The sequence below is a fragment of the Schistocerca cancellata genome, chromosome 6, assembly GCF_023864275.1.
Source record: "Schistocerca cancellata isolate TAMUIC-IGC-003103 chromosome 6, iqSchCanc2.1, whole genome shotgun sequence".
NCBI classification, from domain to species: Eukaryota; Metazoa; Arthropoda; class Insecta; order Orthoptera; family Acrididae; genus Schistocerca; species Schistocerca cancellata.
Window position 1 is genome coordinate 143,043,539 of NC_064631.1, and position 22,945 is coordinate 143,066,483.

The 22,945-nt window shown below is 36.9% G+C and overlaps 1 protein-coding gene across 1 annotated transcript; it reads left to right on the top strand.

The window, feature by feature from the left end:
• The first annotated feature begins 9,353 nt into the window (after positions 1–9,353).
• On the top strand, positions 9,354–12,738 carry LOC126088200 (craniofacial development protein 2-like). Its single transcript, XM_049906325.1, has 2 exons — positions 9,354–10,274; positions 12,532–12,738. Exons 1-2 carry the CDS (start codon positions 9,354–9,356, stop codon positions 12,736–12,738), a joined length of 1,128 nt encoding a protein of 375 aa, XP_049762282.1.
• The last annotated feature ends 10,207 nt before the right edge of the window (positions 12,739–22,945 follow it).

A 22,945-nucleotide genomic window follows, 5' to 3' on the forward strand; every position in this document is an offset into this window, starting at 1 on the left:
ATTCATATATTTAAAGCTCAATATCCAGATTGCACAGCCAATCCAAAGCAGAGGGTTTCGCATATATAACCTCGGAGACAGGTCCGGCATATCTTCTTAAGGGGCATTCCTCAATAATATGGCGGACGTTCTGTTCTGATGCTCCACAGTCACAGGCTGGTGAGACGCATAGACCCCACTTGTACTTACATGCATTGCATCTTGCATGGCCCATTCTGATACGGTTTAATTTAGTCCAAGTACATCTCTTCAGGTCAAAGCCCGGTAATTCCAGAGTAGGATCTTGGATACCTTGTTTATTAATTATTAATATGCAAAGATCAGCACATTCCTCAGACTGGGGAACTATAAAGAATGGGGTTCCACAAGGGTCGCTCTTGGGTCCTTTGTTCTTAATATATATTAATGACTTGCCATTCTATATTCATGAAGAGACAAAGTTAATTCTCTTTGCTGATAATACAAGTATAGTAATCACACCTTACAAACAAGAATTAACTGATGAAATTGTCAGTAATGTCTTTAAGAAAATTACTAAGTGATTCCTTGTAAACGGACTCTCACTGAAGTTTGATAAGACACAGCACATACAGTTCCGTACAGTAAATGGTATGACGCCATTAATAAATATAGACCTTAATCAGAAGCATATAGCTAAGGTAGAATATTCAAAATTTTTAGGTGTGTCCATTGATGAGAGATTAAATTGGAGGAAACACATTTGATGATCTGCTGAAACGTTTGAGTTCAGCTACTTATGCAATAAAAGTCATTGCAGATTTTTGTGATAAGATTAGATTAGATTAGATTTACTTTCATTCCAATTGATCCGTAGTGAGGAGGTCCTCCAGGATGTGGAACATGTCAGAAAAACAACAATACATGACAAATATTTACAACTAAAACAAATAAGCTAATGTACCATTCCACAGGTCCCAAGTGGAATGATAGTCATTTTTTAATGAACACTAAGAGTCATTTTACAAATACTAATGCACTGAATTTCAAATAAAAAAATTTTTGTATTTATTTATAAGGTAATAAACATGTAATACAATTACTGTAATACTTATTTACAATGAACACATTACTGCACTGAAATGGTGCAGAAGTTAGATTATACTTACACACAACCACACACACACACACACACACACACACACACACACACGCACACACACACACAGACACAAATTTTCAGTGAACACATTACTGCACTGAAATTGTGCAGAAGTTATGTTGTACTTATATACAAATCAGTTGGTTTTACTAAGAAATTCATCAATGGAGTAGAAGGAGTTGGCCACCAATAAATCCTTTAGGCTTCTCTTAAACTCAATTTCATTGGTTGTTAAGCTTTTTATGGCTGCTGGCAAGTTATTGAAAATGTGTGCTCCTGAATAATACACACCTTTTTGTACAAAACTAAGTGACTTTAAATCCTTGTGAAGATTATTCTTATTTCTAGTATTGATTCCATGAATTGAGCTGTTGGTTTGAAAAAGTGATATATTTTTAATGACAAATTTCATTAAGGAATAAATATATTGGGAAGCTGTAGTTAGTATCCCTAGTTCCTTAAACAGGCTTCTGCAGGATGTTCTTGAGTTCACACCACATATAATTCTTACTGCACGTTTTTGTGCCCGGAAAACTTTAGCTTGGCTTGATGAATTACCCCAAAAAATAATCCCATATGACATTATGGAATGAAAGTAAGCATAGTATGCCAGCTTTTTCATTTTTATATCCCCTATGTCTGACAAAATTCGCATTGCAAACAGAGATTTGTTAAGACGCTTCAGCAGTTCTGTGGTGTGCTCCTCCCAGTTGAATTTATTATCAAGCTGTAATCCCAAGAATTTAACACTGTCCACTTCTTCTATCTTCTTGTCATCGTATGTTAGGCATATACTCTTGGGACACCCCTTACAAGTTCTGAACTGCATGTAGTGTGTTTTTTCAAAGTTTAGTGACAAAGAATTGGCTAGGAACCAGTGATTAATGTCCACAAATATTTTATTGGCTGATCTTTCTAAGACTACACTTGATTTGCTATTTATTGCAATGTTTGTATCATCGGCAAACAAAACAAACTTGGCATCTGGTAATGTTACTGATGAAAGGTCATTGATATACACAAGGAAAAGTAAGGGCCCCAAAATGGAACCTTGTGGGACCCCACATGTAATTAGTTCCCAGTTGGATGATGCCTGATGTTTCTTTCCTAATAACACCCTTTGTTTCCTGCCAGAGATATAAGATTTGAACCATTTTGCAGCATTTCCTGTTACACTATAATATTCTAGTTTACTTAAAAGGATATTGTGATTTACACAGTCAAATGCCTTTGACAGATCACAAAATATACCAGTTGCCTGCAATTTTTTGTCTAATGAATTAAGCACATTTTCACTGTAAGTGAAGATAGCCTTCTCAATATCAGAACCTTTTAGAAATCCAAACTGTGACTTTGACAGTATGTTATTTGAGATAAGATGGTTATAAAGACGACTGTACATTACTTTTTTTAAAATTTTTGAGAATGCTGGCAACAGTGAAATTGGACGGAAATTTGATGCTATTTCTTTATCTCCCTTCTTAAACAGTGGCTTAACTTCAGCATATTTCAGCCATTCAGGAAATATTCCACTGATAAACGACTGGTTACACAGATAGCTTAATATGTTACTTAGCTCAGAATCACATTCTTTAATTAACTTTGTTGATATTTCATCATACCCACTAGATGTTTTTGATTTTAAAGATTTTATGATGGACATTATTTCTGTTGGGGTAGTGAGGGTCAAATTCATATTATGGAAGTTACTTGAAATGTCTGGTCTAAGGTAATCCATAGCAGCATCTACCGAACCTGACAACCCCATCTTTTCAGTAACAGTTATAAAATGTTTGTTAAAAAGTTCTGCAACACTATACACATCTGTCACCAATGTATCATTTACTCTTAATGCTATTTGTTCCTCTTCATGTCTGGTTCTACCGGTCTCCTCCTTCACTATATCCCATATTGTCTTTATTTTGTTATCTGATATGACTATCTTTTCCTTGTAATATATTTGCTTTGACATTCGTATTACAGTCTTTAATATTTTGCAGTATTTCTTATAATGCGCTATAGCATCAACATTGGAAATGTTTCGGATTGACAGATACAGTTTTCTTTTTGTTTTACAAGATACCCCTATTCCTCGAGTAATCCATGGCTTCTTTGTAGACTTTGCTCTAACCTTGGTAAGTTTTGGGGGAAAGCAGTGTTCAAATAAGGTAAGCACTTAATTAGCAAAAATGTTATATTTTTCATTCATGCCATGAGCACTGTAAACATCAGTCCAGTGAATGTCTCTGAGGAGTGTCCTAAAATAATCAATTTTTGGCTTACTGATTACCCTCTTGAGCTCAGATTTAACAGATTTTATATCCTGTTCAGTATTAACATTTAACAGAAGGAACTGCATGTCATGGTCTGAGAGGCCATTGACTATTGGTTTTGTAATATAATTTTGTTCATTGGACTTTTCTATAAAGATATTATCAATGGCTGTTTGCGAGCAAGTGGCTATCCTAGTGGGGAACTTTACTGTGAGTATTAAGTTGAATGATAGTGTTATTAACTCAAATAAGTTCTTATTGGGAGAGTCTTTAAGGAAATCTACATTGAAATCACCAGCAACCACTATTTCCTTGTTTTTGGTTGTTAAATGGGCCAGTACAGCTTCAAGGTGGTTTACAAGCAGATTAAAGTTACCTGCAGGTGCTCGATATACACTTAATATTATGAAAGATTTTTTGTGAAAATCTAATTCTGTTGCACATGCTTCCATATGCTGTTCTAGGCAAAATTTATGAATGTCTATGTTCTTAAATTTATGACAGTTCCTGATGAATGTGGCAAATCTTAGTAAATTAGCTTACTACGCCTATTTTCACTCATTGCTTGCATATGGCGTCATATTTTGGGGTAATTCATCACTGATTAATAAAGTATTTATTGCACAAAAGCATGTAATCAGAATAATAGCTGGAGTCTACCAAAGATCATCCTGCAGACATTCATTTAAAGATCTAGGGATATTCACAGTAGCTTCTCAGTATATATACTCTCTTATGAAATTTGTTATTAACAACCAAACCCAGTTCAAAAGTAATAGCAGTGTGCATAACTACAATACTAGGAGAAAGGATGATCTTCACTATTCAACATTACATCTAACTTTGGCACAGAAAGGGGTGAATTATACTGCCACTAAAGTCTTTGGTCACTTACCAAATAGGATCAAAAGTCTGACAGATAACCAACAAGTATTTAAGAAGAAATTAAAAGAATTTCTGAATGACAACTCCTTCTACTCCATAGAGGAAAATTTAGATATAAATTAAGAAAAAAGGAAAAAAAATATTTAAAAAATTAAAAAATAAATAAAAAAGTTGTTATATTAATTATGTTGTTAAATTAACCTAATTATGTCATGTATTGGAAAATTTGACTTGTTCCACATCATTACGAAATATCGTATTCATGATACATGGGACTAGTATTAACCTAATCTAATCTAATCCAGAATCATTGCAAAAGTGCCGCCATTGCTCCTTGACGTCAGGTTGATGTTCTTGTGTAATAACCCATATAGGCTTCCGTGACTTCAAGCGGGTCGATGGTATTTCGTTCAAAACATCATGGAATGGTAGATTCTGTGAGTAATCTGAGTCATGAATTTTTGACCACTCTTTTGCTGCTGCTTCTTGCCTTCTCAATTGTGGAGGTGGGATATTGCTTAGAGTATGCAGCCAAGGGACTGGGGTGGATTTAATAGTACCCGTTATTATCCTCATACACTCGTTCAACTGGACGTCGATTTTCTTAGTATGAGTGCTCGAATGCCAGACAGCAGAGCAATATTCGGCAACAGGATATACCAGGGCTATTGGGGCAGTACGTAAGGTGAATGCTTGAGCTCCCCAAGTCGAGCCAGCCAATTTTCTCAGGATGTTGTTGCGACTCTTTAGCTTTTGGCTTACATTTCCTAGATGATTTTTGTAAGTCAGGGAGCGGTCTAGTGTTATGCCAAGGTATTTGGGGTTGAAGTTGTGTTTGACTCTTTGATCACAGAAGTTCACATTCAGTTCCTGGTGGGCCATTTTATTGTTCAAGTGGAAAGCACACACCTCAGTCTTGGTTGGATTAGGGCAGAGTCGCCATTTTTTATAATAGGAATACAAGGACTCCAGATCTTCTGAGAGTACGTTCGCTCCTTCCCCAAGTGTTACAGTTTGTACAACTAGTGCCAAATCATCGGCGTAGCAAAATTTCCTGCTGACTGTATTTGGCAAGTCGCTAATATACAAATTAAAAAGGGTTAGAGCCAACACAGATCCTTGAGGAAGGCCATTTTTTATTTTATACGATTTGCTTTTGGGTGGCCGATGCTCACTTTGAAAGACCTGTTCGTCAGTATGTTGTCCATTAAGGTTGCCAGTTTTAAACTAGGTATGTGTCTCTTGAACTCAAGCATATGAACCTGGAGTCACACAGTGTCGTATGCCAACGACAGATCAACAAAAGCTACACTTGACTTCATCCTGTTCTGGAATCCGCTTTCTATATATGATGTTACGGCTCAAACTTTTTCGCAACAGCTGCGTTTGTTTCTGAAACCTGCCTGATATGGAGGGATTATTTCATCCACGATGTCCTGAATTCTATTATGTATTAGGCGTTCCAACAACTTAAAGCATACTCAAGAGGGCGATGGGACAGTAGCTAGTTGGATCTTCTGGTAGCTTTCCAGACTAAAGGATTGCTAGCATGTGGGCTATTTTAAATTGGGGTGGGACTATTCCAGTGTTTAAAATGTTGGTGTAAAAGTTTCTTAACCACGCTTTTCCATTAGGTCCGAGGTGTTTTATAAATTCTGGGAATATACCGTCCAATCCCGCCGCTTTGCGTATTTTTAAGGTCTTTATCGCACCCTTGATTCCCTCTTCGCTAAATGGTGACTAAAGCGATGTATTGTCATTCTGAGTTTTATCAAGTTCTTGTAGTTCTTCTTTAATGTGTTTTTCATTGATCTCACGATACACAAGTAAATGCATGCCAACTCGAAGTTATGCCAGAATTTTACGAACATGCAACTAGTGTCATGTAACCACAAGGCTGCAGAAATATTACAGAAAGCAGCGAAGTAGAGAAGAGTAGCATGTTGCATCTACAGTGCTGTTCTAGGTGTACCTATCATTGTACTACAATACAAGAAACTGGTATGATGGCTATACCCATCATTGCGTGTTACTGGTTTAATGGAGTTATAGGTAGTTCATCATGAGGCTATAGGACGCAAAAGAATCAATTATTTTTTATCGAATATTTTCTTTAAAATAGTCTGAGAAAGACTGCTGACCAGCTACGATGTGCATATCTCTGACTTCACAGCGTACTAAAAGCAGACTGAGACTGTTTCATTCATAAAGGACAAAGTGCACAGCCGATAGAGGGGTGCACTGGCTCAGCCCTAAGAACGAGAATGCGTTTCTGCACAGGGGTCAAGTTATCTTGGGCGAGCTCTAAAGAGAAATTGGGTAATTTATCGAGTCCTTAAATGTCTATAAGGGTTACTTCCTGCAGAATTCCTCTATGCTGCAGAAACATTGGTCTATTAAATATGCCTTCAATCTGACATTAAAACTTGATTAATTATTTAGAGATTTAATTTCGTGAGGACTGTAAATCATTTTTTGTTAATGTGATATTCCCTTCTGAAAGAGGCGTCTTTACTTGTTCAATTACAAAATTAGTTTTTTTGCCATCGTTATGATTGTGGAATGTTTGATTTCTGATGAGCGAATTTCAATTGGATGAGGGGACTTTAAAAAATCTCTTCAATTAAAAAAAAAGTCTCTTGAGTTCAAAAGACAAACCACCAGACATAATGAAAAGTGGTACTTATAAGATCATCTTCCATGAGTGTAATTGTTGCTAAACTGAACAGACCTGGAGGACAGTCAGCATTAGGCTCAGAGTAAACTATAGAACATCGTGATTGAAGAAACCAGATTCGTTGTTCGCCAAACATTGTACAAATCGAATCCACAAAATATGATACAGTAGTTATAGAAGTCCTACACATAGAGGAAAAGGTGTGAAGTCCACCCAGTTAGAAAATTTAGAAATTAAGAAACACATTTATTACTGAATTCAATTATTTGTCTCTTTTAGACAGTATTACAGCCCCTACTTATAAAAAAATAACATCATTCACATAAAAAAATTTCATTGCTGTGCGCTACTCTATTCCAGTGTACGAGGTGTGTTCAAAAAGAAACCGAACTTTTGAAATAGCGCGCCAACCAGCAGAGAGAGAGCGCCACGACTATTGATCGCACATAACGGCAGGGTTAGTCAAGAAACTGCCATTTGCCTCGTGTCGATCGGAAAATTAGCAAGTGAACCACAGCCGCTGAAGTAAACATGTGTAAAGCCTGCTCGTCGAATTAGGGCAATGAAGGAGTTTGAATAATAACATGTGTGTGTGTGTGTGTGTGTGTGTGTGTGTGTGTGTGTGTGTGTGTGTGTGTGAGAGAGAGAGAGAGAGAGAGAGAGAGAGAGAGAAATTCTGCTATAAACTTGGTAAAGCTTTCACAGAGACATTTCATATGCCTAGCCAAGCATACGCCATACAGGGTTGACTGTATGAGTCGTACACAGTGCTACCAATGGTTTAAACGTTTTCAACAGGGCATAACGTCACTCTGTGACGATTCCAGGTTTGAAGGTCCTTACACATCAACACATGATGGCCATGTGGATAGCGTTCGTGCTGTGATTCGCGGAAATCGTTGTTTAACTGTTCCGGAAGTTACTGAGGAGGTGGACATCGGCATAGGATCATGTCATCAAAGTTTGAATGAAAAACTTGATATGCATCGTGTCAGACGAAAATTCCTACCGCGTTTGTTCAGTAAAGATCAGAAACAGACCCGCCTTGAAATGTGTGAGGAACTGTTTGCTGCTGTTTAATGACAATGAAAACTTTCTTAAGAACATCATAACAGGCGATGAGACGTGGGTGTACAGTTATGATGTTGAAACGAAGATGCAGTCGTCGCAGTGGTTGGGCAAAGGGTCACATCGTCCAAAGAAGCACGCATAAGTAGGTCAAAGATCAAGGCTATGTTGGTCGTGTTTTTTGACTACAAAGGCATTATCCATCATGTATTTGTACCGCGTGGTCAGATAGTAAAGAAGAAAGTCTACCAGGGAGTCCTAGTGTGCACGAGGGATGCTGTGCGTAGGAAGAGGCCTGAATTGTGGGACAACCAGATTTGGATGTTGCATCAATACAATGAGCGAGCTCACGTGTCACTCCGTGTCTGCAGCTGTCTAGCAAAACACCACATCCATCGTATTCTGCGGACCTAGCCCCAGCAGACATTTTCCTGTTTCCCAAACTGAAAAACACGTTGGCGGGACGTCGTTTCCAAACCAAAGAGGAGACACGAGAAATTTGTGCGCCATCTCACAAAATGTGTTCGAAAACTGGAATGATGGAACGGTGTATTGCCAGTGGAGAGGTCTATTTTTAAGGGGACAGAGCTTAAAACATTGTACATTATGCAATAAAGGTGATACAGCAAAAGTTTGGTTTCTTTCTGAACACACCTCTATGTGTAGTCATAGTTACTGTAAATGCTCTTCTGATGTATATTGCACATATGTATACTCGTAGCTATTACAAATGTTGTTCCAATGAATTTTGTAAATCCATAGGTAATTTTGCCGAAATCGGAAATCGTCAACAGAGGAAACTTTTACAGTTACTACTGAGGTCACTGGCCTATTCTAGCTTTTGTATTATTGATAACAACTCTTCAGTAATATCATAAGTGACAGAAATGAGTGCAGCAGAAGAGGAAAAACGCATCAGTGTGTCTATCTGCACAGCAGCCACGTCTTATCATGATTACTTAGACATTTCAAAAGAAAGCCTGTGTTCGTGTGAAAAGGATTCCGCGGGGAACTGTGTGATGGAAAATGACACATCATTATAGCTGTGTGAATGCTGAACCAAAACAGAAAATTTGGATATGTACAAAATTTCATGTTCATGTATGACAAAGTGGTTCATGGTGTGGGTTCCTGTAGTCATGTCCTAGTTCATGAACCACGGGCAACGTATGAGTGGCCAAGTAAGTGGTCCCGACAGTCGGGGTACCAGTTACTTTGGAATAAGGCTGGGCATCTCGGACATATCCTGAGTCGTGGTCACCTTTGTGCTCATACGGCAAAGACTACCAAATCCACCAGTTAGTCCCTCAGCCGTTAGGGGTAAAACCCAATGGGACTCGGGGCAAGTAAGGCTAGCAACCTGCTTCCCTGGTACTTTAAATATGATGCTGGCAACAATCAGAGCAAAATGCCTCGGACCTTTGGAGGTGACGGAGTCCCACCTCTAACTGACAAACCAGGGACTCCTAAGATACGACTTGGCAAACAAATGGTAATGAGATGGGGAGCTATTAATATCAATGGGGGCTACTCTGGGAAGAAGGTAGAGCTGGCAGAGGCTGCAAGTAAGATGGGGCTGGACGTTTTAGCTGTTAGTGACATTCGGGTAAGGGGTGAGAAAGAAGAGGAAGTGGGAGAATACAAGGTCTACCTGTCAGGAGTCAAAGCAGGAATAGCACAATGGAGAGCAGGGCTTTACATCAGGAAAGAAATGGAACCCAGCATAGTTGCAATAAGGTATGTAAACGAACGACTGATGTGGATAGATTGGACAGTGTCTAGCAAGAAAATTAGGATTGTGTCAGTATATTCGCATTGTGAAGGGACAGGTCAAGATAAGATGGATAGTTTTTATGAGGCACTCAGTGATGTAGTTGTTAGAGTAAAGGACAAGGACAGTGTTCTGCTCATGGGTGATTTTAACGCCAGGATTGGAAATCGAACAGAAGGGTATGAAAAGGTTATGGGTAAATTTGGAGAGGATATGGAGGCCAACAGGAACGGGAAACAACTCTTTGATTTCTGTGCCAGTATGGGCTTAGTAATCACAAACTCTTTTTTTAAACATAAGAACATTCACCGGTATACTTGGGAAGGCAGGGGAACCAGATCTGTCATTGACTATATAATAACAGATCAGGAGTTCAGGAAGGCTGTGAGGGACACACGTGTATTCAGGGGATTCTTTGATGACACTGATCATTATTTAATCTGCAGTGAAATTGGGATTGTGAGGCCGAAAGTGCAGGAGGTCAGGTCCATATGTAGGAGGATAAGAGTGGAGAAACTTCAGGATAAGGAAATCAGGCACAAGTACATAACAGCGATCTCAGAAAGGTACCAGTTAGTTGAATGTAGTCAATTACAGTCATTGGAAAAGGAATGGACAAGGTACAGGGACACAGTAGTAGAAGTGGCTAAAGAATGTCTTGGAACAGTAGTGTGTAAAAGTAGGATGAAGCAAACAGCTTGGTGGAATGATACAGTCAAGGCAGCCTGTAAAAGGAAAAAGAAGGCGTATCAAAAATGGCTACATACCAGAACCCAGGTAGACAGAGAAAGTTATGTTGAAGAAAGAAACAAAGCCAAACAGATAATTGCAGCAACCAAGAAGAAATCGTGGGAAGAATTTGGAAACAGGTTGGAGACTATGGGTCAAGCTGCTGGAAAACCATTCTGGAGTGTAATTAGCAGTCTTCGAAAGGGAGGTAAGAAGGAAATGACAAGTATTTTGGACAGGTCAGGAAAACTGCTGGTGAATCCTGTGGATGCCTTGGGCAGATGGAGGGAATATTTTGAAGAGTTGCTCAATGTAGGTGAAAATGCGATCAGTAATGTTTCAGATTTCGAGGTAGAATGGGATAGGAATGATGATGGAAATAGGATCACATTTGAGGAAGTGGAAAAAATGGTCAGTAGATTGCAGTGCAATAAAGCGGCTGGGGTGGATGAAATGAAGTCGGAACTCATCAAATACAGTGGAATGTCAGGTCTTAAATGGCTACATAGGATAATTGAAATGGCCTGGGAGTTGGGACAGGTTCCATCAGACTGGACAAAAGCAGTAATCACACCAATCTTTAAACATGGAAACAGAATAGATTGCAACAACTACAGAGGTATCTCTTTAATCAGCGTTGTGGGTAAAATCTTCTCAGGTATTGTTGAAAGGAAAGTGCGTGTATTAGTTGAGGACCAATTGGATGAAAATCAGTGTGGGTTTAGGCCTCTTAGAGGTTGTCAGGACCAGATCTTTAGCTTACGGCAAATAATGGAGAAGTGTTATGAGTGGAACAGGGAATTGTATCTATGCTTTATAGATCTAGAAAAGGCATATGACCGGGTTCCTAGGAGGAAGTTATTGTCTGTTCTACAAGATTATGGAATAGGAGGCAAACTTTTGCAAGCAATTAAAGGTCTTTACATGGATAGTCAGGCAGCAGTTAGAGTTGACGGTAAATTGAGTTCATGGTTCAGAGTAGTTTCAGGGGTAAGACAAGGCTGCAACCTGTCTCCACTGTTGTTCATATTATTTATGGATCATATGTTGAAAACAATAGACTGGCTGGGTGAGATTAAGATATGTGAACACAAAATAAGCAGTCTTGCATATGCGGATGACTTAGTTGTGATGGCAGATTCGATTGAAAGTTTGTAAAGTAATATTTCAGAGCTAGATCAGAAATGTAAGGACTATGGTATGAAGATTAGCATCTCCAAAACGAAAGTAATGTCAGTGGGAAAGAAATATAAACGGATTGAGTGCCAAATAGGAGGAACAAAGTTAGAACAGGTGGATGGTGTCAAGGACTTAGGAAGCATGTTCTCACAGGACGGTAACATAGTGAAAGAACTGGAAGCGAGGTATAGCAAAGCTAATGCAGTGAGCACTTAGCTACGATCTACTCTCTTCTGCAAGAAGGAAGTCAGTACCAAGACTAAGTTATCTGTGCCCCGTTCAAATCTTTCGACCAACTTTGTTGTATGGGAGCGAAAGCTGGGTGGATTCAGGTTACCTTGTCAACAAGGTTGAGGTTACGGATATGAAAGTAGCTAGGATGATTGCAGGTACTAGTAGATGGGAACAATGGCAGGAGGGTGTCCACAATGAGGAAATCAAAGAAAAACTGGGAATGAACTCTATAGATGTAGCAGTCAGGGCGAACAGGCTTAGATGGTGGGGTCATGTTACACGCATGGGAGAAGCAAGGTTACCCAAGAGACTCATGGATTCAGCAGTAGAGGGTAGGAGGAGTCGGGGCAGACCGAGGAGAAGGTACCTGGATTCGGTTAAGAATGATTTTGAAGTAATAGGTTTAACATCAGAAGAGGCACCAATGTTAGCACTGAATAGGGGATCATGGAGGAACTGTATAAGGGGGGCTATGCTCCAGACTGAACGCTGAAAGGCATAATCAGTCATAAATGATGATGATGATGATGATGATGATGATGTATGACAAAAACTGGCGAATAAAGACAGCATAAATGAAATCTGCACAGTGTAGACAGGCAAACTAATCGACCTGAAAAATGCGTGTGTCCAATTGAATAGTGACGACCTAGAATCACCACAAAAATATTCAGATGAAAATAACAAATACATCATAGAATTGGAACAATCACTGGAGTGTATGGAACAAGATTCTAAGAAAGAGAAATTTCTCATAGATTCAAGAACACAGGGCCTGATCTGGGTTATGCTATGCCAGTGAGAACTAAGTTTGACGCCGTGGGACGTATGAGGATAAAGAAAGGGACAAAAACAACGCCAACTTAAGATGAGAAAAAAAGGATCTATGACTACAGAACAATATTGGGAAGCTATATATGCAGTAAACTGCATTAGGCTTGAATAAAATAAACGAAACGTTTCTAATGTCGAAGCTATGGCAGGAATGAAAATCACAACACTAGATACAGGGAAACTGGGAGACAGAGGGAAAATGACAATTGTGGGTAACTATAATGACGTGGTATCGTCGAAATCATCAGAAGAAACTCGAATATAAAGGTATTTGTCTATATTAAATCAGACGCCGTGTAAGCTGAAATGTTAAACATGAGAAAATCTTCAGAAGTAAACAGTTTTATTCGAATTATTCTATTATGTTACTAGTGGGTACAATTAATGTATATAGAAACCAATCACATACAGCTGCTAACAGCTGTAAGAGATTGTATTGATCGAAGTAAACAGTTTTATTCGAATGATTCTATTATGTTACTACTGGGTACAAATAATGTGTATAGAAACCAATCGCATACAGCTGCTAACTGCTGTAAGAGGTTGGACTGAACATATAAGACACATGAATGTAATAATCATAAACCTCGCATAACACTTGGATTTACCTTCATGGTCGTGCATTAATACAGAAATCTCCAGAACAAACCTGCAAACCAAAACTGAGTATAGGAATGTTAAGAACGTACAAATTATAGATGCCAGCTGCTTGAGATGATGATTTCATACAAAACACGGACCTCACCTTTACTATCGAGGGAAAAACGTAAGTGTTACTAAAATTATCTCTGCTGTAGGGCAGCTAAAAATACAGTCACAAACAAAACAGAGTGTACCTGTGCTAAAGTATTGTAAAATGCCTCTAGTCAGCCTGTCCACGTAAATTATGAAGCTTATGAAAAAACAAGAACCTTGAGAAACGAGCAAGAAAAACGTCACTTCCATCAGCGGAAAAGAAAGCAACCATAGGAAGTCCTGAATCATCTCCATCATCCCGCAGTGAAGTGTTATCAAGGGGGTCAAATCAGCTGTCCCTCACTGAAGTGTTATCAAGTGTGTAATAAGTCACCTATGTCAGAGAAATTATGTGGGAACCGAAATAAAAAAGTCTTCCATCTGAGTCTCAAATAGGACCAAAAAAGTGCTGCACAGAAATGTTAATTTTTAAGGACCTGTAACAAGAAAGTCCAGCTGCTACTAAAATAGAAACCCACTACCACACCAAACATAAGGTCCAGTTCAAGGCAAACCACTGTGTGTGCTTCCAAATTACGCCAGGACACCATGCATCTTCCCTTCTGCAATAAAAAATCTATTTTATTTGTGTATGTAAATATTAGGTCTCTGAAATATAAAGCCAGTGAGCTTGGTGTTATAGTGAATGGGAACAAAAGAATAATATTGTGTATTACTAAATAGTGGTTAAGAGAAGAAGAGACAAAATTGTATGTACCATCATGTTCTAATTTAATTATAAGTTACTGCATACCCAATCGAAGTTATGGGGGCTCCTCAATATAATTAAGTAATAGTGTAGTATTAAGATACATTGTGCCTGATGTTAGGGACATATGTGGTAAAGGTATTCTTTAAACAGCTACTACCAATATTCAAACTCACAGTTATATCAGTATACCAGTCTCCCAATAGTGATGCCAAACAAGACAACTCTCTTTTCTTGACAGTTTTATTACTATATATATATATATATATATATATATATACGATCTTGAACTGATACTGCTTAAGGTTGACCATCTGACAGATCATGAAGATGTAAACTGGCAATTCGTGAACCAATGAGGGGATCATGAACCAATTCACTGTGATGGGCTATTAAGTGCTGAGAGAAAATGCAGGAACTTAACTGGAATTATTTATGATATGCGTCCAGCAGTGTTGAGGGTTTTTGTAGCAGGTTTATTAGTTTTCTTCCTGAAGTTTTCAGTACCTCCTGTCCAAGGGTTACGAGACGAGACAAGATTGAGGCAAGCAACCATGGCAAAACAACTCTACGTAAATGGCTCACATCACACTTAAAGAACCTAACATTGATGGTTTTGATGTGCCATGGTGAGGTAAAAAGTGTCAGAGTTGGTAAAGTAGCATACATTAGCCTCAAGAGACACTACTGATTAGGCAGATGTAAAGCAAATAATAACTTAATTGAAAACTTCAATAATAAATGTATTACTGCATGAAGGGACATTAAATCAGAAGTAGGTACAGGTAAACACTGTGTTAAAGTTACAAATGATGCTAATGTCCCACCAAATGATTTTTAACTTCTTCTCTATCATATCTGCAAACCCTAATGCCTCACCTTCTCACAAGAAGAATTTGAAACCTGCACTGAAACATAATTCATAGGCTTCTTATATAAACCAGTTTTTACAAAATTTTGCTGTTTCCATGCCAACTTGTATCTGGATAAAAATGAAATAACGTTATGTAATTAAATAAGTAGCAAAATTAAGTGGCCCTAGATCAGAAAATGCTTATAGCCTCTCAAATGGACTTAATATCACACCCTCTCTGTGCTCTTACAATGCTAATTCCATTACACAAAAAGAGTGATAAATCCTGCACTAGTAAGTATTGCCCAGTCCCTGTGGTACCTATTTTCTGAAAAATAGTTGAATTATGTATACAAAATCAAATTTGCATATATTTGTCAAAAACTAACGTACTAAGGCTCAATGTGGTTTTACGTTGCAATTATCAACAGTTAAAGCTGTTCAAAATTTTGTTTCTATGGCCCAATCATCTTCTGAATCCATATTATCTGCTGATGCCACACAAATAGACTTGAGAAATGCATTTGATTATGTAAACCACAAAATAATCTTGGAGAAACTATGGAGTTATGGCATTAGGGATCTTGAACTTCTCCTCATTAAATTCTATATGAGTAACAGAAAACAAATTGTAAGCTACAGTGGTGAAAATTCACAGTTTCTGAATGTTACAAGAGATGTAAGTGTGTGTGGGCCACTACTGTTTGTAGCATTTATAAATGACCTGTGCAGTAATATGCCATGCAGATACGTGCTTTATGCAGATGATACCACTTCCATCAATTCAGGGACGGACACCACTAAACTGAAGTTTCAATGTAAATATTTCCTCCAGTTATTTAATATGTGGTTTGAATCCAATGAATTGGCTATTAACTATGAAAAGGCAGTAAATATCTGATGTTGATGTTGAGTCCACTTCTACAAACTTTCATGAATTCTCTAGCTACTGAAAAAATTACACTCATCTGTTTCTAAGAACCAGCTATTAACTGCTATTATGCCTTCTTTCATTGCTCTCTAAGCTGTGGCATTCTTCTATGGCTAATTCTCCAGGGGCCAGGAAATTTTTATTTGGCATAAGAAAGACATCTGGAGCATCTCTGGGATTACAAAAAATAGCATTCATAGATGCCTTATTTCAAAAAACTACAGAAAATGATGATCCTATAACTTTTTTATATTGAGCTTCCTTTTCTACATAAAAGATAACCTTACCAGTTACAGCCTTAGGCAGTCAATACATAATCATAATACACTTTGAGACTCGAAGATAGACATACCTACAACTCAGCTTAAAAAAAAACACACACACACTCAAGGCAGTTAAGAATTTTTATGAATAAAGCCATTCAACACATTACCTGTGCAGGCACATGGTGCCTCTCTTAATATCTTTAAAAATATAACCCAAAAATGACTGAAAGGGAAAGTTTTTTACCTCTTAAATAATTTAAAACGTATTCAAAAGTAGATCTGATTTACTTAGTGATTTATAATACTGTTTGTTTGTACCTTCTTCTTACGCTTTTTGTCCCCTGCATATATCTTATTCATATAATGAATATGAAAAGAACCAAACAATGTTCAGTTGAAATTATACTAGCAACCACATTGGGAAATTTTTGTATATGCCCTCTATTCTGTTATCATGTGAAATTTAATAACCTAAGATGTTTAGTTCTATATTTAACTATCAACCACATGTAGAAATCTTTGTGTACGACCTATGCTGTTTTATCATATTTGGTCTGTTATTATATGTACTTTAATTATATGCAGTACTGCAGTATATGCAAGTATGTATCATAACATGTCAATCATAGTTTTGAAAATCTCTTGTACATTACTCATGACAACACTGAATACATACAAATGCTTAAAGGTGGATAAATCTATACAAATAAAAATGTAAATGTTTGTTTGTTCAAAATCGTGTATCTCTGAAATTTCTTCCCTCCAACATCGAAATTTTGACATAACATTGCATTCTAATACAGGCATGCTTATAGGTACCTGTTTCTTTAATATGTATAGCTTTTTGCGATTATTTGTAACAATGTTTCTCTATTATTAAATTATTTATAATAAATATTTTTGTTAATTAAATTGAAAACAGGTATATAAATGGACGTGTACATTCCTATCCAACACTGTGTCAAAATTTCAAAGTATTTGGTTAAAATTTTCCGAAATTTACCATTAGGAGCATTTACAGTTTCTATGTAAGTACAAATGTAGATGTTTCTTTCTTCAAAATCTCACATCTCTGCGAGTTCTCCACAGATTGTTGTGAAATTTTGACACAAAATTGCATTCGAATACTTGCATGTTTTTGTTTACCTGCAGGAACTCTATCAGGCACAAATGTGCTATTTATGTAATAAAACGAGAAAGTCTATAAAAATGTAAATATAGGTTTGTTCAAACTCGTTAATCTCCAAAAATTCTTGACCAGTTGCTTGAAAGTTTTGACACAATGTTGAATTATAATACGGGTATGTTTATAGGTACTTATTCTTTTAATACATGATGTATAATATATGTACATGTAACTTTTTGAGATTTTTTTCTAACAACATTTCCTTATTATTAAATCTATATAAATTTATGTATTACATATATTTAAAACATAGGTAAATAAAAACAAGCTCGTATACCAATAGAACGTTTTGTTAAAATTTCAAAGTAATGTGTTAAGACTTTCAGAGATTTTCGAATAGGAACATATACATGTACTAAATAAGTATGTATGTAGAAGTTTGTTTCTTCAAAATTTCAAATATCCAAATGTTCTTTACAGATTGATTTGAAACTTTGACACAACATTGTATTTGAGTACTCAATGTAGCTACTAGAACGCCATCTGGTATATATGTGATAAAAGTGGATCATTTTTATAGAGATATGAATGTTGGCTTGTTCAAAAGTTCTTGACCAATTGCTCTGAAATTTTGGCACAACATTGAATTCTAATATGGGCGTATTTTAAGGTATCTAAATACTTTAATACATGTATATACACATATTTCAAAAGGAGACCAAACAAACTTAAAACTTGGAAACATCCTGATTGGAGAAAAGAAGAATGGCAGCTGGATCATGTATTTAGGGACAAATTCTTCCACAGAGAAATCAACAATTTTAAAGCATTAAGAGGGGTAGATAGAAGTTCAGATCTTTACATTGTCAAAATCAAAACTAAGTTCACACTACAAAACAGAAACCAAAGTGCAATAAACCAAGAAGGAACTTCAATCCACACCAATTACTTATAAATGATAAATATAGAGAAGTCACATAAAATGTAAAACTGACAGATAATTTAGAAGTACTGGTTCAAATTCTCAGGAAAAATGCAGGAAATTTAGCCCCATTGAACCCATGTAAAGGACATGTCTGGCGGAATTCAGAATATGACAAAATTCATGAAGAAAGACATAATGCATGGTTAAACTATCAAACACACAAAACAAAAGAAAATGCAACCAACCTCAAAAATATCAGGAAAAAGTTCACGCAAATTATCAGGCAAACCAAGAGACAATCACAGAAGGATCTAATCGACTCAATAGAAGAAAATCACCAAAAGACCAATTCCAGAGACTTTTACAAAATGTTCGGAAGACAATTACAAAAATTTTCCCCTCCCACGTTAATGCTGAAAACGGAAGATGGAAAAAATGGCACATAATGACAATGAAAATGACGAAATCATGGCAAAAGCATTTAGTAAACTTTTAAATTGTGAAGAACCACAGGAACTTTTAGCAGTTAACACAGACACACCCATCAAAACATCACTCGATCTCATAAATCCTCCAACAATCCAAGATTTGGAAATGGAACTCAGAGAGATGAAAAAGTATAGGACATGCAGAGAAGACCAAGTTTTTACAGAAGGTGGAAATATGCAAGTGATACAGTTCGAACATCCTCACACATAGCCCTAACAAAAATCTGGATAACAGAAAAGTTTCCCGAACATTGGATCACAGCCGTAATCCACCGACTCCACAAAAAATGAGATAAAAGCAACCTAGATAACTACAGAGATACCTCTCTCTTAGATTGCATATACAAGATTTTCTCCAGAATCCTATACAAGAGGATCAAAGAGCAACTAGAGGAAGAATTATGTGATTACCAAGGAGGCTTCAGATCTTGGAGAAGCTGTGCAGAACAGATCATCACTTAAAAATTAGCCACAGCACATTACAAGAAACAAAATAAACCGTTTGTAATAAACTTCATGGACTTTCAAAAAAGTATATGACTGTATCCATGGACCTTCAATGTCAAAAATCTTAAGAAATTTTGGGCTCCATACAAAATTAAATTGATGGAATGCACCATAACCAAAACTGTATCAAAAGCCAAGTTCAATGGGGAACTCTCTGAGCCATTCATCATAAAAACAGGTTTAAGGCAAGGAGTTTGCTTGGCATCCCTGCTGTTCAACTGTGCTTTAGGATACATAATGAGGGAATGGTACAAGACTAACCCCAATACCATCCAAATTGGAAGACCAAAAGACAACATAAGTTTAAATTGTCTAGGATTTGCTGGTGACCCTGCTCACTTGTCCAACAGTATTCCAGAAACGAAACAACAAGTTATCTCACTACAGGAAACAACACAGAAAATTGGTCTTGGAATATCGTTTGAAAAAAACAGTCACCATGTTAACTAACCCACCACTCATAAAAAACTGCCATAGCAAACCGAGATATCAAAATTGTAGATAAATTTAAATATCTGAGAGAAATCGTAATATATAACCTCAATGAAAAGCCAACATAGCATAACAAAATAAACAAATTGACTAGAGCACAATATGTCACCAAGAACACCTAAAACAAAAAGAGCCTGTCAATAGCAACAAAATTAAAACACTACAAAAACGTCACTCAACCAGAAATAACATACACAAGTGAAACCATCTTCAAAACAACTAAAACTGCACAAATTGACAAAATACTCAAAATAGAGAGAAGAATCATCACGATGTGCATTAACAAGTTGTACCAGAAAGATGGACACTGGAAGTAGCTACAAATGAAACAGTCTGGAAGAAATAGAACCGGTAATGAGTAAAATCAGGAAGAAACACATTTCATTTTTCGGACATCTCATCAGAACACCAGAGAACAGGATCATCAGGAGAATAATAGAAAAATTGTGGAATAGTAAGTGCAACATTAAGTGGATTACAGAAATCATGGATGAGCTACAGATAACATTGGAAGAACTAAGACACAAAACTGACAAAATCAGGAAACTCACAGGCAAACAAACCAGACTGCAAACGAGAATAAGCAAATAGACAATAGGAAGGATGATTTCTGATGAAGAAAGGAGGATGAGATCCGAGAGAATGTAGAAGTACACGGCTGACAGGAAACTGAAAAATTCTTTGTATAAAGTTGGCTAGAGTGGTCCAATGAAGGCCATAAGATGTGAATAATAATAATAATATGCATATCTTTAATAAATTACACACATATTTTATATATGTATATATATTGTTACCAAAAATCTCAAAATATACCTTTCCGATTTGCTTCAAATTTTTACATGCAACTATAATAAACGTTTAGACACACATAGACTATATAGTTTTTAATGTTTGAAAGTATGTATAGAAAATATAAATAGTGAAACGTTGTTAGCATACAGGAAAGCTGGTTTATGATTAGAATACTACTACAGAATCAGAATTTGCAATAACAATACACAAGGTGCAAGGTCAGTGAGGGAGAGGGGAAGGAGGAGATAGACAGAGGGGTGGGAGGAAATAGACATAGAAAACGGAAACGAGGAGATGCACAGAGAGAGGGGGCTGGAGGCCGAGATAAACAAAGAAAGGGGGTGGGAGAAATGGAGACAGATGGGGGAGAGAAGGAGACTAGGATGTATATCGAATTATCATACATATTAGAAATGGGTGATTTGTGTTTTTTGCTTTTCCATTAAGCCCATTAAGCAGACTCAGCCATAGCAAAATGTGGCCACGTACAGCTACTGCCTGCTTCTCATAGGATGGTGCTTCCATGCATAGAGCGTTAGAGTGGCGTAGAAGGGATGAGGTTTGCGCATGCATGGCGGCAGACAACGGGCAAATGAAGTCTGTGTTGCCGAACTGTGCTGCGGACAACAATCATGTTCATTTGACTTTGGAACATTGTATTATACGTTCAAATCTGTGAGGTAATAATTCATTTTAAAACCTATTTCGATTATTCCTCTACATGATGGAAATCTTACTTGAGAGGTTTAATGTTGTGTCCACTGTTCCACAGCAATTGTCTGTGTGACATCAGAAGGCGAGAGCAGCTGATACAGCTTTGTGAAGATGTCAAGAACAATTTTTCTCAATGCGAGGATTGTCTAACGACAAGATCATCTAAAATAGTTGTAATAATTGCCATTTATTTCGATTTGGACTGTATTATATGTAAAAATGTGATACATAACAAAATTAATAATATTTGTTTGACAACTACTTCTATTCCATAATATTTTTTAAATGTTTATAATTCAGGTATTTGAGTATGTTTCACTGCTATTCAATGTCAATTACTATGTTTAAAAAAGAATTACTGGTAACAAGCGTTAGTGTGAAAGACTATCGTAAAAATAGTCAGTATGTTATCATATTTTTCGATGTCAACAGACATTATGAGTTTCAACTAACTCGTTCGACATTACAGTGGGAGGATGCATTTATGATCCATTGAACAAGCTAACAATTAACCATCTTCTGTGAATAACTCGACGGAATGCTGACCAATAACGTCGAAAACCACTGATATCTCGACAGCTAACCCTCCCTTTCATTTTAAGGCATTTTCCAATTCATGCCATGAAAATGACAGGGATTTATGTGTCAAAATACAGGAGTTTTGGCGAATTTATCCAGCCGCGTTCTTGCAAGAAATACAAAAGGCTGTGAGATGCTTAACTTCTCCTTGGGCAATGTGTCGAACATATAGTCTGAAAATTTTCACAGGCTATATATTCCTAATCAATAAAAGATAGGAAGTTCTCATGTTCAGTCTATGCGACTGATGTGTTGATAAAGATGTTTTTAAACCATGAGTCTTTAAAACCAAGGAAGATCATTACTTTACTTTTTGTTTCAAGTTCTACATCAGAATAACCATCTGCTATCTGAGCCCATGCACGAACCATCTGATTGTAAATTTAGGATGATACGTCCAAGGCTTTCATCCATCTTCAGTGTGCCCATGCTGAACGAGGATGCTGTCTATTGCTTCATGCACAAGCCTTTCAGTATCTATCTTCAATGTTTTGTTTTCCCTGCATAGCTTGTAACCTGTGCTCAAATTAATTCTACCCAATTCTATGGACAGTAATATGTGCAAGAAAGTTAAATTTGTACATTCTGTTGCATGACTCTTATAAATTAATGAGCTGAGGAGTTCAGCATGAGACTGGCTTATATTGACCAGAATATTTTTATTTTTCAACCAGAGCACAATATTTCCTTTCCCAGTGCTCGTACTTGGTCATTTCTCTGTAACAGCTGAACGATAACTGGCGCGGAAATTACAATGATCGACTACAAAGCTTGGTATGACAAGAATTGTTCAATGAATCATTTCTTGAAAGGGACAGCGTTCATTTTCGAATGCTAGTCACTACTGTTTTTCTTACACATAAATACAAGTTTACTCTCAGGAACCAAATCAGAAGAATAGTCAGCATTCAGGATAAGTATCCGAAAACTTTTTTCTATCGGAACTTTAAAGCTGCCAGTACCATTACTCATTTTGCAGTACGTATTCATGGAATGATTCGGATTCACACATGTTTTCAAGGTAACATACTGTAGAACTACCTCCTTCTCTTGTA